This window comes from Pecten maximus, chromosome 2 (genome assembly GCF_902652985.1).
Source record: "Pecten maximus chromosome 2, xPecMax1.1, whole genome shotgun sequence".
NCBI lineage: Eukaryota > Metazoa > Mollusca > Bivalvia > Pectinida > Pectinidae > Pecten > Pecten maximus.
The window spans coordinates 52,253,446-52,271,751 of record NC_047016.1 but is presented as its reverse complement, the minus strand read 5'-3'; the positions used below and the strand labels follow the sequence as shown (position 1 = coordinate 52,271,751).

At 37.0% G+C, this 18,306-nt stretch overlaps 3 protein-coding genes across 3 annotated transcripts; 1 reads left to right on the top strand and 2 right to left on the bottom strand.

Moving 5' to 3' along the window:
* Nucleotides 1-4,994: 4,994 nt before the first annotated feature.
* LOC117343732 lies at nt 4,995-5,786 on the bottom strand. The gene has a single exon (XM_033906208.1). The coding sequence runs from the start codon at nt 5,784-5,786 to the stop codon at nt 4,995-4,997; it is 792 nt and encodes a 263-aa protein (XP_033762099.1).
* A 1,336-nt stretch (nt 5,787-7,122) lies between these two features.
* LOC117343724 lies at nt 7,123-8,100 on the bottom strand. Its single transcript, XM_033906199.1, has one exon. The coding sequence runs from the start codon at nt 8,098-8,100 to the stop codon at nt 7,123-7,125; it is 978 nt and encodes a 325-aa protein (XP_033762090.1).
* A 178-nt stretch (nt 8,101-8,278) lies between these two features.
* LOC117343715 (ficolin-2-like) lies at nt 8,279-17,832 on the top strand. The gene is made up of 5 exons (XM_033906187.1): nt 8,279-8,405; nt 14,622-14,752; nt 15,377-15,473; nt 15,631-15,795; nt 17,347-17,832. The coding sequence occupies exons 1-5, from the start codon at nt 8,279-8,281 to the stop codon at nt 17,595-17,597; spliced, it is 771 nt and encodes a 256-aa protein (XP_033762078.1). The 3' UTR covers nt 17,598-17,832.
* The last annotated feature ends 474 nt before the right edge of the window (nt 17,833-18,306 follow it).

Below are 18,306 nucleotides of genomic sequence, written 5' to 3'. Positions count from 1 at the left end.
CCATAAGTGTATACACACATCTAGGATATTTCCAGCTGGGGGAATAAAAGTTATGTACCGTAAAAACAAAAAAAAAACCAAAAAAAAAACCAAAAAAAAACACTCATTCTGATTTACTAAATTTATATTAACATTACGTTTAAATGATTACATACAAAGCTGTATATCTAGTTTTGAACTTCATAATACACTGGCCATTCAGTGAATGTCAAACATTTTAGCTCTGACTCATTCCTGTACGCACAGGGGGAAATTTCAAAAGTCTATATTTTTTTGTTCAAATGGATGCCTGTTTCTTTAAATGAAGACTCTCTGTCTTTCTGTATTAGTCGGCACTCCCTCGTCCATAGCTACAAAACATCACTGTCTGAATGTCAACAGACGCATTATTTTAACATCTCATATCATTCAGACGTTTCCTGTAATTCGAAAATTAAAATTGTCTGCAACTGTACTTTGTAAATACCTTAATCAGCGTGACTCCATGTGACTTTCTCCGTGTAATATTCTTTACTAACATAAACCGGAATAAATAGAGGCTCCCTAACAAGTGATGGTTGCTAATGTTTATCTTACTCGAGTTAGTTTATTTTCGGATATGGAAAATACAGCAGCTTTACCTAGTGTCTTTCCTAAAGTAAATTAACCAAAATGAGTTAGATAAACATGATATTCCAAACGTCACTCTTTGAGGATCATGCCTATCATCATAAATTATTAACTTACAAATCTAAGCTTTGTGAGTTCCAATTCTCCCAACGTAGCAAATACATTCTCTGAACCTGAATTACTACGCGACAAAATTTAGTTCGTAATGAATGAAAATTGATCATCAGTTTTTATATCAACGACTCATTTCTTTTGTACTCTATTTGTAAATAATATAATTTAAAAGAATGAAAAATCAGGTTGACAATCAATTTGTATGTGTGTTTAATTAATGGATCATTTGTTTAAATAACTTCGCTGATATATCCAAACACGGCACCCAGAAGTTTAACGTCTCGGCTGAATATCAGTCTAATTAGGTTACTGTCAGATTCAATTATAATTAATTTCCTTGATTTTATAGGAATGCTATTATTAGTGATTGTGATGTTAAATGTTCATCTTGAGATTTATTAATTCAGGAAACAATGCATTTCAACAAATATTTCGGAAACCGAGCTGGAGTTTGAGAAATGTGTGTATTTCACGTATGTCGGTGTTGTTGAAATATCTTTATCAGTTAACTCACACGAGACAAGTGGCTGTTTTGTTTGTCACACTTCCGTTGCCATCATCAAATCAATTATATTTCGAGGATATGACTCAAAGCCCCTGATCACTCTATCTTTCCACGACGACATCCCTCTAATTCAATTGTACGCTATTCGAGACAAATCGAGAAAAACGATTATGTTGATGTTTTGGATTGACCGATAATAACAACACTTATAAGTGATGGCAAAGGTATTCCGTGATCAAAGGCAGGAGGTTAGCCAATCAGTTTTGTATGGGATCAGAAACGACCAATCAGAGACTTTGGTCACACACTACGGCGCGAAAACAAAAACAGTGACACACTGTATCGAATTTTATCCTGTACCATGTCAGTTGTGAAACAAGTGTAGCTTTGGGAAACAAACAGTTTTAAAACTAGAAACCATATACGTATAGAACATTTATCATGGTATAGGCTCGGTTATAAGTATTTCTTAAACCGATTTCACTATCTATAAGAAATCACCGTAAAATGAGAATGAAATCTACAGATTTAGTCGACTGTTAACACTTAACAGCTGTAAGGTTGGTATACCATGGCCCGTTTTTCATCATTACTGGATTACTGAAAAGTATTCATATGCCTACGTTATTAATGAGCGCTGATACACATTAGATTTAATGAGGAAGTATGTTGGGCTGTGACATCAGAAAAACGACAGAAGAATGTGTTGAAATGTATCTATAGGGTATAACTCCTCTTTATATGATAAAACACCTTTTCTTCCATAATTTACATTTTTTCATATTCTATCACTGCAAAATGTTGTATGATTAAATTCATGACAAGAAATGTTGTTATTTTGTCAACACTTTTGAATTATTCGCTTTTTTGAACAAGTGCTTTTTTCGAATGAGTCTAAATATCGAGACTTCTCATATTTCTGCGAAAAACATAAATCAAACTCCGCCCACTTGACAATTATTGCAGGAGTCAATGGCAACGTGCCCTCTAGCGGAACTTTGAATGGAATTCCTGTTTACAATAAGTACTATTGTTAACGGATCACTATACCCTTGATGCTGTTAAAAAGCGAACTAAAACCGCGCTAGATATTTAAATACATCTCATTTTAAAACTGGTTTAGAAAATCTGTCAGAAAGAAGAAAAGGTGCATATTGAGTGTTTCATATCAAAGGAAAATAATTTATCCCGAGCTTTTTATCGGCCTTTTTGCCAAATTCCATGGGAGTATAATTATAATGTTTCTTCTTTCAGACTTTCCTCGAGAAATTCATCCTTTCTGCCATCATCGAGGTTACGTCTTCGGAAGCCATTTAAAAATGGGATAAAAGCACTATCTTCTTTAAATACTATCAAATCTGCTATATCCGATGGAGCTAACTCGCCTCCATCATCTTCTTTTAATTTTGGCGACAAAAAAATAAATATAAAACACACGATACTCAGGCATCAGTGTAGCTCTTTAGAATACAACTTGTTTCGTGTTAGGTTGCAAACAAACCCTTCGTGTAACTGTGGACATTCCTGTGAGAATGTTACACATTTTTCTTAGAATGTAAGCTTGATAATGCAGCAGAAACCGTGCTTTTTCAAGGCACGAGGTCTTTAAATATATATCCAGTGAATCTATACTTCTTTTTATTTGGAAATGAAAATTTGTCCGTAGACATCAATACACAAGTTTTTAGACACGTGCAAATTTCCATCAACACCAGCAAAAGGTTTAAAGTAAAATGTATTATTTGTACATTTGTATATTATGGTTTGTAATGTTATCGTGTAAATATCAATATATGAACTATATTAGAGGAAAAGGCGTTAATTAGTTTAAATTTTTTTTTTTAAATACCTGATCCTCTGCTCCACTTTTGGTAAAAAAATATGTAAAATCAAATCATTATCAAAAACCAACTAGAACTTTTACCTGTTGAGAAAAATACAAGATTTGCATTTACTTTTGTTTTTATAGCATACACTAATTAAACAGTTGGAATGTCCCTTTAATATAGGCAAGTATGAATGAACTGATGATTGACTAATTTTCGCCAATAATGTTAAGCAAGATTTACCAGAAATGGTTTATCATATCGTATTTCATTGAGTGTATCTCGCATAGAAATGGGTCATTAATTACCTAAAGCTTCCAGACATGCAATCTACGTGTGTGAGTTCAAAAGTTTTAGGCCTGAATTTGTCCCTAAAAACAAGAATCAAATGGAAAGCAGACTGTTGATTTCAACCAAAAATTAAACTTCATAATGTACCTGCGGAAACATACAAAAAAAAAAAAAAAACACACAAAAAAAACACAAAAAAACCCACAAAAAAGCAACCCTTATGCTATGTACATGAATAAGAAATCATTTAATTATCGCTCATCGATTCTATCAACTTGAACACGCCCACTCATTTATCTTGTCGAGCTTTTAAAGCATGTCAGTCAGTGCTTTTGATTATTTTGCATGGTTCTGGGATAACGGCATCTAACAAAAGACGAGGATTTCCGAGTGCAGTTCTCTCTCAGGGGATCCCATCTTTTCACTTGTCACTAATAATGAATATGTCTTCACTGTAAGAGCTGAGGTATATTTTGATAATTAGAGACAGCATCCTATCTAATAATCATTGCCGTTCTCGCACAAAGATATGAAACTATCGGTATGTAATGCGGCATAAAAGTACCCCGCTTTTACTTTGTCCCTTCAATTATTTATTCCGTACCATTTCACTGTACCTAACATAGTTTATATATAGTTAGTTTAACGACTGTATCCTGACATTGATCAAGATAACTAACAAGACAATGCAATGCTGATACACCGTCAGTATTAATGTTTAAACAATCTAGTTTTCTCCCTACACGTAACAGAAAAGTACATATAGAAGCGTTGACTTTTATTTCAAATGTTCAATACTGTGATATAGGAGTCGGTAAACAAAAGAAAAACAATTCTGATATATGAACACTATTTTTGTCCAAATAACGGCTTCTAGAACACAGTTTTAATTTGTTCAAGAAATATTATCTCGTTGTTAAGACTGTCATTTTCCTATATCGCCCAGCCTTTCTGAAATTAGTTTAAGTTGATCTCGACTAATCTTATCCTCACTAGTAGTATTACTACCACTGTACACACAGTCTGATTCTCTAAACTAAACTACTGTTTGACCAGACAAATTTTGACTTCCTCTACTGCCTTTGCCCTATTCAACAACTTCTGACAGCTATAATAAAGGAAGGGTCCTCTGTCTTTATATGAATAAATCAGTGACGGACAGAAGCATTGTAAGACATATTGTGATAGACAAGACCGTCTGTATTGTAATATACAGACAGAAGAAGTGTTAAACATATTGTGATAGAAAAGGCAGTCGGTGTTGTAATATACAGATAGAAGAATAGTCAAACGTATTGAGATTGACAAGGCAATCTTAATTGTAATTGACAGACAGAAGCGGTGTTAAACATTTTGCGATAGACAAGGTAGTCTGAATTTTAATATACAGAAAGACGCAATGTCAAGCATGTTAAGATTCACAATGGGGACTGTGTTGTAATATACAGATAGACATATGATCAATCCTTACTTAAACCATTACTCTCGAAAAAAGATGATATATTGCCGGCATGTAAGATAAATGTTGGAGGAGGGGTCGTTCAAAGAACAATGTTAAGACAAGGTGTTTCAAAAGGGAAAGCATCTTCTGAGAAGCGTGCCGCTGAGTTTGTTTGATGAGTTAATCGCCATGTGAACAGCCAGGGTCATTAAGAGGCGGGGTCATTACCCATGGGAATAATAATCCCGTTACCCATGGGAATAATAATATCGTTACCCATGGGAATAAGAACCCCGTTAACAATAAGATTGGGAATCCCATTAACCACAGGAATAAGAACCACGTACCCAATAAGATTAGGAATCCCGTTACCCATGGGAATAGGAACCCCGTAAACAATAAGATTAGGAATCCCGTTACCCATGGGAATAAGAACCCCGTTATCCATAAGATTAAGAATCCCGTTACCCATGGGAATAAGAACCCCGTAACCAATACGATTAGGAATCCCGTTACCCATGGGAATAAGAACCCCGTAACCAATAAGATTAGGAATCCCGTTACCCATGGGAATAGGAACCCCGTAACCAATAAAATTAGGAATCCCGTTACCCATGGGAATAAGAAACCCGTTACCCATAAGATTAAGAATCCCGTTACCCATGGGAATAAGAACCCCGTAAACAATAAGATTAGGAATCCCGTTACCAACGGGAATAATAACCCCGTTACCCATAAGATTAAGAATCCCGTTACCCATGGGAATAAGAACCCCGTAACCAATAAGATTAAGAATCCCCATACCCATTAGAATAATAATCCCGATACCCATAACCATAAGAACCCCGTTACCCATGGGAATAAGAATCTCCTTACCCATGGGAATAAGAATCCCGTTACCCATTAGAATAATAATCCCGATACGCATAACCATAAGAACCCCGTTACCCATGGGAATAAGAATCTCGTTACCCATTGGAATAAGAAACCCGTTACCCATGGGAATAAGAATCCCGTTTCCCTATTGCCACAAGAATCCAGTTACCTATTGGATTAAGAATCCCGTTACCCATGGGAATAAGAATCCCGATACCCATAGCCATAATAATCCCGTTACCCAAGGGAATAAGAATCCCGTTACCCATGGGAATAAGAATCCCGTTACCCAAGGGAATAAGAATCCCGTTACCTATGGGAATCAAAATCCCGTTACCCTTGCGAATTAGAATCCCATTATCCATGGTAATAAGCTTTTATGAAATAGGAAAAATGATATTCAGTGCAAAATGTGATAATAGGAATGAATAAGTGAGCCAAATATCTTTGGATGAAAATGTATGGTATAAAGTATACATGTGTTTTGTTAACAGTTAAGCCTTTAAAGTACAACATGGCAATATGCCTCACTAATAATTAACGAAACAAACCTTTATTACCGTCGCTCCATGTGTTCTTCCATATTTAACATCCAACCAGGGTTACACATAAGTTGTGTCATAACTGCAGTACACACTATAATAAGCATCGTCCTATCTCATCTAAAGCGAAGTATTCCAATTGGAACATTAGGCAATACACTTTGTGAGAGAAGATACATGATGCACTTGGAAGTTTCATTACTAGTCCTATCAGGTAAGATGATTTTATATTAAAATTTTAATTATTCTCTGTTCCATTCTAGATTTTTTTGTAGTATAAATGATTAATGATCAATGAGCTGAATAGGCTTAAACATCGAGTAAACAAAACAGTTTCAGAATCAACTATTTTTGTTCCGTCTGCTTCCAGTAGCATCCCTCGGAATATTTTTCCTTTCAGTTTCATGTTGATCAATATTCCTAAATTGAAACACAAATTATCCTTTATGTTAAATCACGTAAGCTGCTTGTTCGTGGCCAATAATGAAATGACAAAGACGTACTGAATGAAAAAGGTCGTTTATTAAACTCCAAACGACGTCAGTGTCACCCAGAGACCGATAATCCCATGGGTGACCAAATAAATGGTACAATTCAATTACAAAAAAACAAATACCTAGCTATTGAAGATTTACAGTTCTCCATAGGTATTTGCCATTCACCCAAAGACCAATGATCCCAAGGGTAATACAACAAAATGTGTAATGAGTCAAATGATTGTAGTAGCATCAATTATTACAAAAATTGACTAGACTTATATGACTTAGAAGAACTATCCAGTCACCCAGAGACCAATAATCCCAAGGGAGACACAACATTTATGTAATCATTCTGGTTAACAAATTACTAGCAAATTGACTAGATACCAAATTGACTAGATATTTCAAGAAATATATGCATTTGCCACGAAGGTGGGGTTCAATACCGCCACTGTACATCCGGAAAGGTCAGAGCAGATGTGACCGAGCCGATACGGAAACTGTGTCCTTTGAATCTAGCACGGTCCAGATCCGCCCAAATGCGGGCACGGTTAAGGTGATGGGGAAAATAAGGCCGAGGAACTGGTATCTGTCCTGGTAAGACAAAAAGGGGCCCTGAATTGGCCCCACGCATCTTTACATAATTTAACATGGCTTTAACAGGAGAGTTAATGGAAGAGTTGGCCAAAACATTCAAGGTCACTGGGTTGCCATAATGACCTTTGAAATGTTGTAATGTAAAACTAAACTGGGAAATAATCCCCTTGGATTTGGTAAAAATGAGACCGGTTGATGTGATGCAGGGATCATCACTTTTAGACCTCTGGGTTATCTCCCCTTTTCTCAGGAAACTGTGGAATGCTAAGAGAAACATGGCTTGCAGCAGAGTTCGTTCATACCGACTACCCGTAGTGTGTTTCACACCTGTTAATAACTTGCATAAGATATGGTAAGTAATGGGCAGGCGTAAATCTGTAGCTCGATTTAACTTTGAATAACCTTTCAACATCTTGTGAATAACAAAATTATTGCCAGGGTCAGGGTGACCAGCCAGTTTGTTATAATACCCTATGGCTGATACATATGTTGGTATTGTTGATGCTGCCAGGCCTCGTGTAGAACTGTAAGCAATACATAAGGATAAACACTGAACACTAGTGGGAAACAGTTCAAACTCTAAATCGTTTGAGTTAGCAAAGTTCTGTAACTCACTATATGCTTTCTTGTAAACTTTACGTGACCGTGGAGCAAGCGCACTGGTTAGAAACAATTCCTTATGCATCAGAAGATTGTCCAGAGATGGCCTAAGGGGAATTCCGGCTCTTTGTTGACTTGGGGATGTTCCCTCAGAAAAGCACTGATCTGAAATCGTGAGAGCATATCCGCAGCAGTATTTTGGATACCAGGAATATGGCATGCTTTAAACAGAATGTTATTCTTTAGGCATATTAAAACCAATCTGCGAATTAGGGACGTTAGGTTAATGTCCTTAGCTGTTTGACGGTTAACAACTTCTACTAGAGCCAAGTTGTCAGAATGGAACATAATGCATTTATTTTGGAACTTGTACCCCCAGGTTTCTTTGGCCAATACTAATGGGAAAAATTATTGCACTGAAATATGGCAAGGAAAAACAGATTCAGCCCATCTTCCACAAAACCATGAGTTTTGAAAAATTGCCCCAAAGCCAATATTACTGGAATCAGTGTAAAGGTGGAGCTGGTTTGAATTTTCCCATATGTAATCTAAAAACATGGTTTTACCATTGAAATCTGTGATAAAACTTAACCACATTGCTAAATCTTTCCTAGCCTCTTGAGTGATTCGAATCCAGTGATGAGGGCGTTTAAACCATTTTGTCAAGTTTATCAAACGTCTGAGAAATACTCTACCAGGGACGACAACTCTGGACGAAAAATTCAGGAGACCAATCAAGGATTGTATTTCCTTAAGAGTAACTTTTTTACGAGTGATCATGTGATTGATGTTGTTCCTGATCTTGTTTATTTTGTCCATGGGTAGCCTAGCTTCCATAAGAATGGAATCCAGTTCAATCCCTAAAAGTACCATAATTGTTGAAGGACCTTTAGTTTTTTCTGATTTAATAGGAGTCCTAATCTCTTTGCAGAATAAAAAAAACTGTCCAACTGACTTTGGCATTTTGCTGTTTCAGGGGAGGTAGCTATTAAAAAATCATCTAACACATGAACACAATAATTTATCCCCAATTTATGCTCCGCCACCCAGTGTAGTGCAGTACTGAAACTTTCAAATAAACTACATGATACAGATGCTCCCATCGGTAAGGTTTTGTCAAAATAATATTTTCCATCTACTTTTAAGCCTAATAATTCATGATCTTCAGGACTTATAGGTATTAATTTAAATGCAGATTCAATATCGGTTTTAGCCATTATGGCACCTACTCCTATGCTACAGATATGGGATATTGCATGATCAATGGTTTGGTATTGAACTGAGCATTCCTCCGAAGGAATACCATCATTGATAGAAGAACCCTCTGGGTAACTAAGGTGATGGATTACTCTAAACTCATTAGGGGATTTTTTGGTACTAAACCTAGAGGAGAAACATGCAAGTTCTCAAATGGTGGGGTATCGAAAGGCCCCTCAATCCTGCCCGAGGATTTTTCATTATCTATTTTAGCTCGTAATATCTCTGGATGTTGTTTTACTGAAACTAAGTTATCTGCATCTCTAAATAATCTTGGACCAGAATAATGGAGATGAAAACCATTGGTAAGCCCTTCAATGAGATTGTCTGCTAAATGTGATGGATAACCTTTTAGCCAATATTTAAGCCTAGGTACATTGATAGGAGTAACTACTGGGGCTGAGCTGTATATACCAGTATTACGGTTATTTGTTTTTATTTCCCTGGGAGGAGGAACCGCTTGACCCCGCCTTGCCAGTGGACCCTGGACAGGATTTTTTGGAATGATCTCCCCCACACTGCTCACATTTGTGAAGGAATCTGCAGTTTTGTCTGGAACATACTGCTCTGTTGAATGGGAAACAAACTTTACGCATGCGGCTGTTGGTGTTTGTGGTTCCGTTAGCTTGTTGGCCTCGAAAATTATTCGTTTTAGTGAACCCTTTAGTGATTGCCTGGGTATACAACTCAGTATTTAAACTACCCCATTGTAGGTTTTCCTGTGCCTTCCATTTCCTAAAGTAAGTGTCATAGAATTGCCAATCCCCCTTATCAGTGGCTATTGTATTTACCATGGCACTATACTTCATTAATTGTGGGGTATTATTTGGATATTCCTGTGCATAGATTGCAACAAAGACCCTGAAAGCCTCGTTCCATTTCTCTATGGTGTTGATTCTATACGATTTATACCTAGGGACAAGGCCAAACTTCCCTGAGGTACTTTAGATATCCAAGACCTGGGGTTTAGCCTCAAATACTAAAGTCCCCAAATCTACATATTGGTTTGCCCATATCTGGCTCTTAGTTTTGGGGTCAATGTTGCAATCTAGCGGTCGATTGCTACCTGTCACTGTTATTTCGGGTATAAGGCTCCCAGGAGTGTCCTCTGTGGTCTCCTCTAGAAGATCGGTTACTGATATCTCCTGGTCTTGTGCTAGTGGTTGGGCAGTTGGTGTAGGGGCTGGTGTTGTGCCCTTGCTGGGATCTTGCATGTTATTTGTCATTAAGCTGTAAATAGCTCTAATAGCTGTTAGTACGGGCTGCGGCTGTGGTGGCTGCTGGTTGGCTATGGGTATTGATGAGTCTGTACGTCGAACCCTGGGTTGCTTTGTTTGTTTGGTGGAGCCAGATGGCTGCTTTCTGGTAAGCATTGTACTTTGCCTATGTAATTGAAAAATGCTTTTGAGAAAAATGCATGCGACATTAATATTGACCAATGGATTTAATGCCACAAGGTCTACCTGGTGTCCTACAGGTATAGCTAATAGCCCCACCATGTTACCTCTGACATGACCCAGGGGCTACCAACTGAACTAGAACTGCATGGCTAATAGCCCCATCATGTTACCTCTGACATGTCCCAGGGGCTACCAACTGAAACTTGAATGAATGATGTGACTAATGGCCCTGTCATGTAACCTCTGACCTGACATAGGAGCCACTTATTAACTTAAAACATGGATGACGTAGCTAATTGCCTTGCCATATTTTCCCCTGGATATATTTTCACCTACATGTTGTGTTAATATATTGTTATAATCAATACCTGCCCTTTTCCTTTATTTTTTTTAAAGTATTTTTTATCAATCCAAATACACCTCAGATTGTATTTACCATAGTTGGGAGGCAGGATCTTGTCACGACTGAAAATTATTATAATTAAAAAATAAATGAAAAAAATAAAACCGAATCCCCGTGAAGCGAAATTACACGGAATGTAGTCAAATAGGTGTAACTTGTTTAGAGTTCGAGACAATTTAAGCATTGTGGACTTACATTAGTGGAGGAGTTATGCGGTAATCTTAAAATATAGCTTTGTATTGTCACACTGGCATTTTGAGATGTTAAATCGGATAAAAATTAATAGAGAAAACCTTTTTGAAATTTGGCAGTATTTTGAGACCCGAAACTTGTGTCCTCCAGTGCCGTAGATTATGTAAATGTATATTTCATTTATTTTACAATAATTGCGAAATAACTTTTTTTCGGCTTATATTCATCACACTTGTTTAACTAGATGAAAGAGTGCGAGGGGTCTTACTGTGAGAGTCAACCAGAGCACGCGAAAAACCTCACTTGTTCGGGAAGGTAATCCCATAACTTTTCACTTCCGATCAGGGAATCGAGCCCGAGCCGCCTAGGTGAAAGCAAGTGTGCTACCACTATGCAATCAGACCACTTTAATAGTCACGTTTTTGTCGTGGATTAGTGGCGCGCCCATTCTTTATATAGTGACTTACTGGAACTAGACATGAGATAGTGACTCACTGGAACTAAACGCTAGAGAGTGTCTCATTGGAACTAGACGTGAAATAGCGTCTTACTGGAATAATACTAGACGTCTCACTGGAACTAGGCGTGAGAAAGTGTCTAGCTGGAACTAGACGCGAGATTATGTCTAACTGGAACTAGACGTGATATAGTGTCTTAGTGGAACTAGACGTGATACAGTGTCTCATTGGAACTAGGCGTGATACAGTGTCTCATTGGAACTAGACGTGAGACAGTGCCTCAATAAAACAAGACTTGAAACAATGTCTCAATGGATCTAGTCTTGAGAGAGTGTCTCAGTTGAACTAGACGTGAAATAGTGTGTCAATAAAGTAAGATAAGAGATATAGTATCTTTCTGAAACTGACGTCAGATAGTGTCTCAAAGGAACTAGACCGAAGATAGTGTCTTACTAGAACTAGACGTTAAATAGTGTCTCAATAGAACCAGTCGTGATTCAGTGTCTTACTGTAACTATATGTGAGATAGTGTATCAAATGAACTAGACGAGAGATAGTGTCTTTCTGGAACTAGACTTGAGAAATAGTTTTTTACTTTAATTAGACGTTATATAGTGTTTTTCTTGAACTAGACGTGAGATAGTGTCTAAAACGAAGAAGATATGAGACAGTGTCTCAATAGAACTATACGTGATATAGTATATCTAAGGAATTATATGTGAGACGGTGTCTCAAAGGAACTAGACCGAAGATAGTGTCTTACTGTAACTAGACGTGAGACAGTGTCTCAATAAAACTATACGTGAGATAGTGTCTCAAATGAACTAGACGAGATATATTGTCTTTCTGGAACTAGACTTGAAATAGTTTCTTACTACAATTAGACGTTATATAGTGTTTTTTTCTGAACTAGATTGGAGACAGGGTCTCATTAAGACTATACGTAATATAGTATATCAAAGGAACTAGACGTGATATAGTATATCAAAGGAACTAGACGTGATATAGTATATCAAAGGAACTAGACGTGATATAGTATATCAAAGGAACTAGACGTGATATAGTATATCAAAGGAACTATACGTGAGATAGTGTCTCAGTGGAACTAGACGTGAGATAGTGTCTCAGTGGAACTAGACGTGAGATAGTGTCTTATTGGAACAAAACCTGATATAGTGTCTTATTTTAGCTAGACGTAGTGTCTTTCTGGAACTAGATGTGAAATAGAGTCTTACTTTAACTGGATGTGAGATAGTGTTTCTTTTCACATGTAGTTCCAGTAAGATCCTATATCAAGTCTAGTTCCAGTGAAGGTAAATATTCGCCTTCAACTTATTTTTAACTTTTGATGTAAATCCACGTCCAGCAGGGAGTTTCCTAAATATGTACAAAACCTGTGTATTTATTAGTAACACACGTAGTAAAACGACTCCCGTGATCCAACTTCATTCATGCAGTTGGCTGAAAAGAAAAATGCATTTCGGGAGATTTTTGTCACGTGATTTTATTATCAATTCCATATACAGTGATCTCCCTGATCTGTTGTTGTTATGCAAAACGTATTAGCACGGGGATATTGCTGTACACAGATAGCGACATAACTGTTGAACACAATCAAAACATATATTGTAGTATATTGATATTTCTACTTTTCTGTTTTATTCAAAGCTGTCAACCGAGAAATGATATTTAAATGATTCGAATATTTAAATCGACAGGTGAATGAGATAGATAGCTCATTAAGCATGGTTGTTAATGCTTGCCATTAAAGTTATTGTTGCTTGTCAACATTGTAGGCTGGATACGATTTGTTTTTAAGTGTTGATCTATATGCAATGTAAACAACGACAATATGCATTTATGACATCATCAAATTTAGAGACATATCTCACGAAATGCAACTAGAGCTTTTTGGAAAATTTTAATTGTACAAATACAGTCATGTAAGTTAATGATTATACTAACAAAATATAGATTGTAACGTTAACAGTTGAAAAAGTAAAGGCGTTTTAAGCTTTAGTGACAACACGGCTATGTCACGTCCTAGAAATGAGAACCACGGTAGTGACAATGGAATCCCCAGATATGTTGATAAATGAGATCATATTGCTCCATTAAAAGTATTGAATGGTATCATAATTGGGATCATATAGCTCCCGGATACGTTTTTTTTTTTTCAAAGTACATCACTCATAACCGTAAAGTACATTTGTGTCAGGGAAATAACGATAAAGGGAACAAGCCGTTGACTATCGAAACAAGTTTGACACGATACATTGATTTTTCAAATTGTACGTGCAGCTCTTATATAACCTAGCAATAATGCATATCCTTCGATATTACAGTAATTGGAGGAGCAGCGTCAACAAAACAACAGTATTGGGCCCGAGTAGCTACAGTTGACATGTGTTTACTTCCGGAAACTGGAGGGAACCAGACCTCAGCTGTCTCGTTATCGGCGTGTCTAGCGTATGGGTTGACCAGGCAACGAGAAACTGTGTCATACGATGAAATATCCGGCGTCTGTACTTTCCACGACCGATCGAACATTTTCAATGTGTCCGGGAATCTTTACACGCTGAGTAATATTGTTTTAAAAAATACTATATATGAATATTTCACAGCATTTAAAATCTGCTTTCAGCAGTCATCTATTTGACCGTAAACATAAAAGGATATCAAACAGATACATGTAACATGGTTTTCGTAAAGCGCTGTTTGGATTTCACCATATTTCTTTCCTGTCAGTGAACACTGACATATATATTCATGAACCAGGCACACCAGACCCGGTTCAGTTTCTTCCAGTCTTCTGTCAACATTTCTCTCTTGGCTTTGCGGATTACAATGCGGCAAACAGAAAGCGCAATATCTAGATGTTAAAAAAGAGCTCTGTCACCATTTGTGATGATATGAGCGATGATTATTATGTATTTTATCAAGTTGATAATTTCGTACATTTCAAAACTATATTGTTATAAATATTTCTATTTTGAAATGTATTTAACTTTACCAACTTTATGTTCTTTAGAAGTAACTGATCTGAGAGACTGTACCGATGTCGACCCTACATGCGGTTCAAAAGTCTACAGAATTACCCCGATTCCTGGAGAAAGTTTTGACATATTCTGTTACAGGGACACCGAACAGAGACATTGGAATGTAAGTCTGAAATGTCAATATTATATTACTTTTCTCCATTTGATTAAAGATTAAAACAGTTAGGCAGACAATCAAACGTAGCAGCTGTATTTACAAAGTTGAAGATGTTGATTAGAACTTATCTCGTCTTCCTATTGTTTTTTTTGTTTTTGTTTTTTGTTTTTTGTTTTTTCTTTTTGTCGTGGTTTGATGCGGTTTTGTATTGTTTTACGTCCTATCAACAGCTATGGTCGTTTAATGACGGCTTTTCTTTCGTGCGAGAAGCGTGAGTATTGTGAGTGTGTGTGTATGTGTATGTTTTGGGAGGCTAGGTATGTTTATGTTTGTCTCCCTTTGATTATTATAACGATTGTTACTGCTATCTACCTAAAGAATACTACCAAGGACACCAAGCAGGACTCCCCCACCCGGTCTCATTATACTGACAACGGGCTAGCCATTCGCCCCACTCCCAAAATGCAAAGCACTAAGCAGTGAAAAAAAGATAGTATCCTAAATTTAGTCGCGACCTTCCAATGGAAGAGACAGGTACAATTCTAACGTCATTCCTTATTTTATCAATTATTATGATTACATTATCAAACAAATATCTATCTAATCTTATAATGTATTTTTCACTTACAGCTGATACACAACCGGCAAAGTAGTGCTGTCGACTTCTTCAGAAAGTGGACCGAATACAAAACCGGATTCGGGGATCTTACCGGAAATTTTTGGCTAGGTACATGTAATATGACATTTTTAAATACCCATAAGCTAAGTGTAGTAGGTAGTCATGCACAACACCTTGTGAGATTCATGTATGAAATAGTCAGGAACAACTACCACTTATTCATGTCCTTACATTAGTGCTGTATTTCTTCAATCTAATTTTTCAGGGAATGATAAGATTTATTCACTGGTCAAGTTAGCGCCGTACAGACTTCGGATTGAGTTGGAAGCTTGGGATGGCACTGTTGGCATAGCCGAGTACTCCGACTTTCAGATCGGTAGTGAGGCAGATAATTATCAACTGTATGTCACGGGTTTCTCCGGCAACATAAGTACGTTCTAATACATCACACTACACCACAATATTTACCCCAGAATACTTAAAACAAGACTTTTTGTAATATGGCTAGATTGTTTCAATAATTTTCATTGGCCAATTTCCTGTTTTCCTCACATGTTCCCATCAGTGAGTAGACCTGTTCGTGCTAAAAAAAATAGATCAGCATGGAAAATTCCCAGGCATTGCCGACCTGTTTGTTATATTTATAGCACAAATAGGTCGGCAGTATTTACCTCCAATCACGCAACCTGTTACTTTGGACAACAGCAAATCATAATTCTGGAAACAAACGATTTTTTGGCATCACTCTGATGGCAGACGAGAACCCAACAACGTTTCGCTACTTCAAATGACGAGGAATTACAAGATTTTGAAGAAAAAAGACTTGTTCAACACCCAGAAAAATACATCAGGTGCAACAGAACTATTTCGACCATATTTAAGTGCAAAAAGTCAGTCTGCATGCCGACTTTGAAAACTTTAGTCAACATGATTATGACAGAATATTGCCTTGGGATTTTTTCATTCATTTTAGTTTGCCATATTACAAAACAGTTATTGCCTTTTGTGTTCGGTGTACACGAGACTATACGGACCTGGTCAAGGGTATGTTCGCCTCGGCCTGCGGCCTCAATGAACAAACTCTTGATCATGTCCGTATAGTCTCGTGTACATCTCCACAAAAGGCAATACTTGTTTAATATTAGATGGCAAATATAAACACAGAGTAGGGTTGTAAAAGGTGTTTATCAGATGAATTCTCGGGTATCAAATTGTGTTTGTCCTGTTAATTCTCAGGTATAAGATGGTGCTTATCAGGTCAATTCCCAAGTGTTAAATATAGGTAAAGCGACTACTAGTCGGTTCTTCAGTTATGAATGTTCAATAGAACTGTTAATAATTGCTTGAAGATAATTACTTTGCCCTAAAACATATATATATACATTGGTTATAAGACAGAAACAACCGGGAATACTGAAGTACAGCCTATATATTAACTAACACAAAAACCGACAAAAGAATCGTTTGTCCAAGTGTTCCGTAATGGTATCCGTCATTTGCTTCAACGGAACCAACTGCTACAATGTACAATTCTAGGTGAAAATCGGGTTATCACTTTCTCAGAATTAAGTCGGTGATTATAGAACCACAAAGCATATCAACAAATATCGGGCACGTCTGCCTTCATACTAGTGTCTTCATTAACATGCAAACACTGTCTTGTTACGTTCCTCATGAGTAGAGGACAGCTGTTAGGGAAATGGTGATAGCGTAAGTTCTTCATCTTTACGGTTTAACACAAGCATGCATTATACACAAATATTGGCAACACATTGGCTTGATTTGCATGGCAACCAAAGTCTTCTGCAAGCAATGCTTTCACTGCCAACTTCTTCATAAATTGGGCGGGGAGGGGAGATATTAACTTTGGAAGGAAGCCTTAAATAATTTTGAAAATGAATGCATGTGTCTTAATTTAATCTCAATAACACAACATAAAAATACAGAAGTCAATATTGTTATTTTAATTCTTTTTCTGCAGGTGATGCGATGCATAAGCAGAACGGCGAAATGTTCACAACAAAGGACCGCGATCATGACCAACTTAGCAACAACTGTGCTATTCGACGACATGGTGCGTGGTGGTACACCAGCTGTTCGGCGGCGAATCTTAACGGAAGATACGAAATCGATACTGGTGACTCCAATGAAGCTATGGCTTGGAGGTTTTTCTTTGTAAATAGACAACATGTACCGATGAAGAAAGCTCGTATGATGATTCAGAGAAAATGAATACCGATTATTTCTTTGCTGTTTGATACAGCTAAGATTGTAATCAAACACACACATCAGCAGGGACAGTCTTTTAACTTTTAATATCGATAACGTCTTGGAAGTGCTAGACATGCCTTATATATTGTAATATGACGTACGGTTGATATTACAGAAGCATCTTGAAATATATGTAGCTGGTGACTTCCACAATGTAGTTAAAAATGGTGTAGCCACTACAAGGTTATCGCGTCAGTACGGCTTTGACTGTTCATAGTGCTATTAATTAAACAAACAAAAAACAAATAAAATAAAGAGGATCATCGTTGGTACTAATAATTTATGATGTCTTCAATTTAACGTACAGACATTTGCCTTCGGTAGGACATTTATTGTCACCTCACTACAAGACTTGCTGGTATTTTACTTCGTTTTGACTCTGCCACCTCATTACCAACTAACTGACATTTACCTTCGGTATGACACTGATTGTCACATAATACAAAACTTACTGAGATTTGACTTCGATATGACATTGATTGTCACCTCACTACCACACTTATTGATATTTGACTTCGGTAGGACACTCCCACCTCACTACTAAACTTACTGAAAGTCATCGATATGACACATATTGACACCTCACTACCAAACTTACTGGCATTTGACTTCGGTATGACACATATTGACACCTCACTACCAAACTTACTGACATTTGACTTCGGTATGA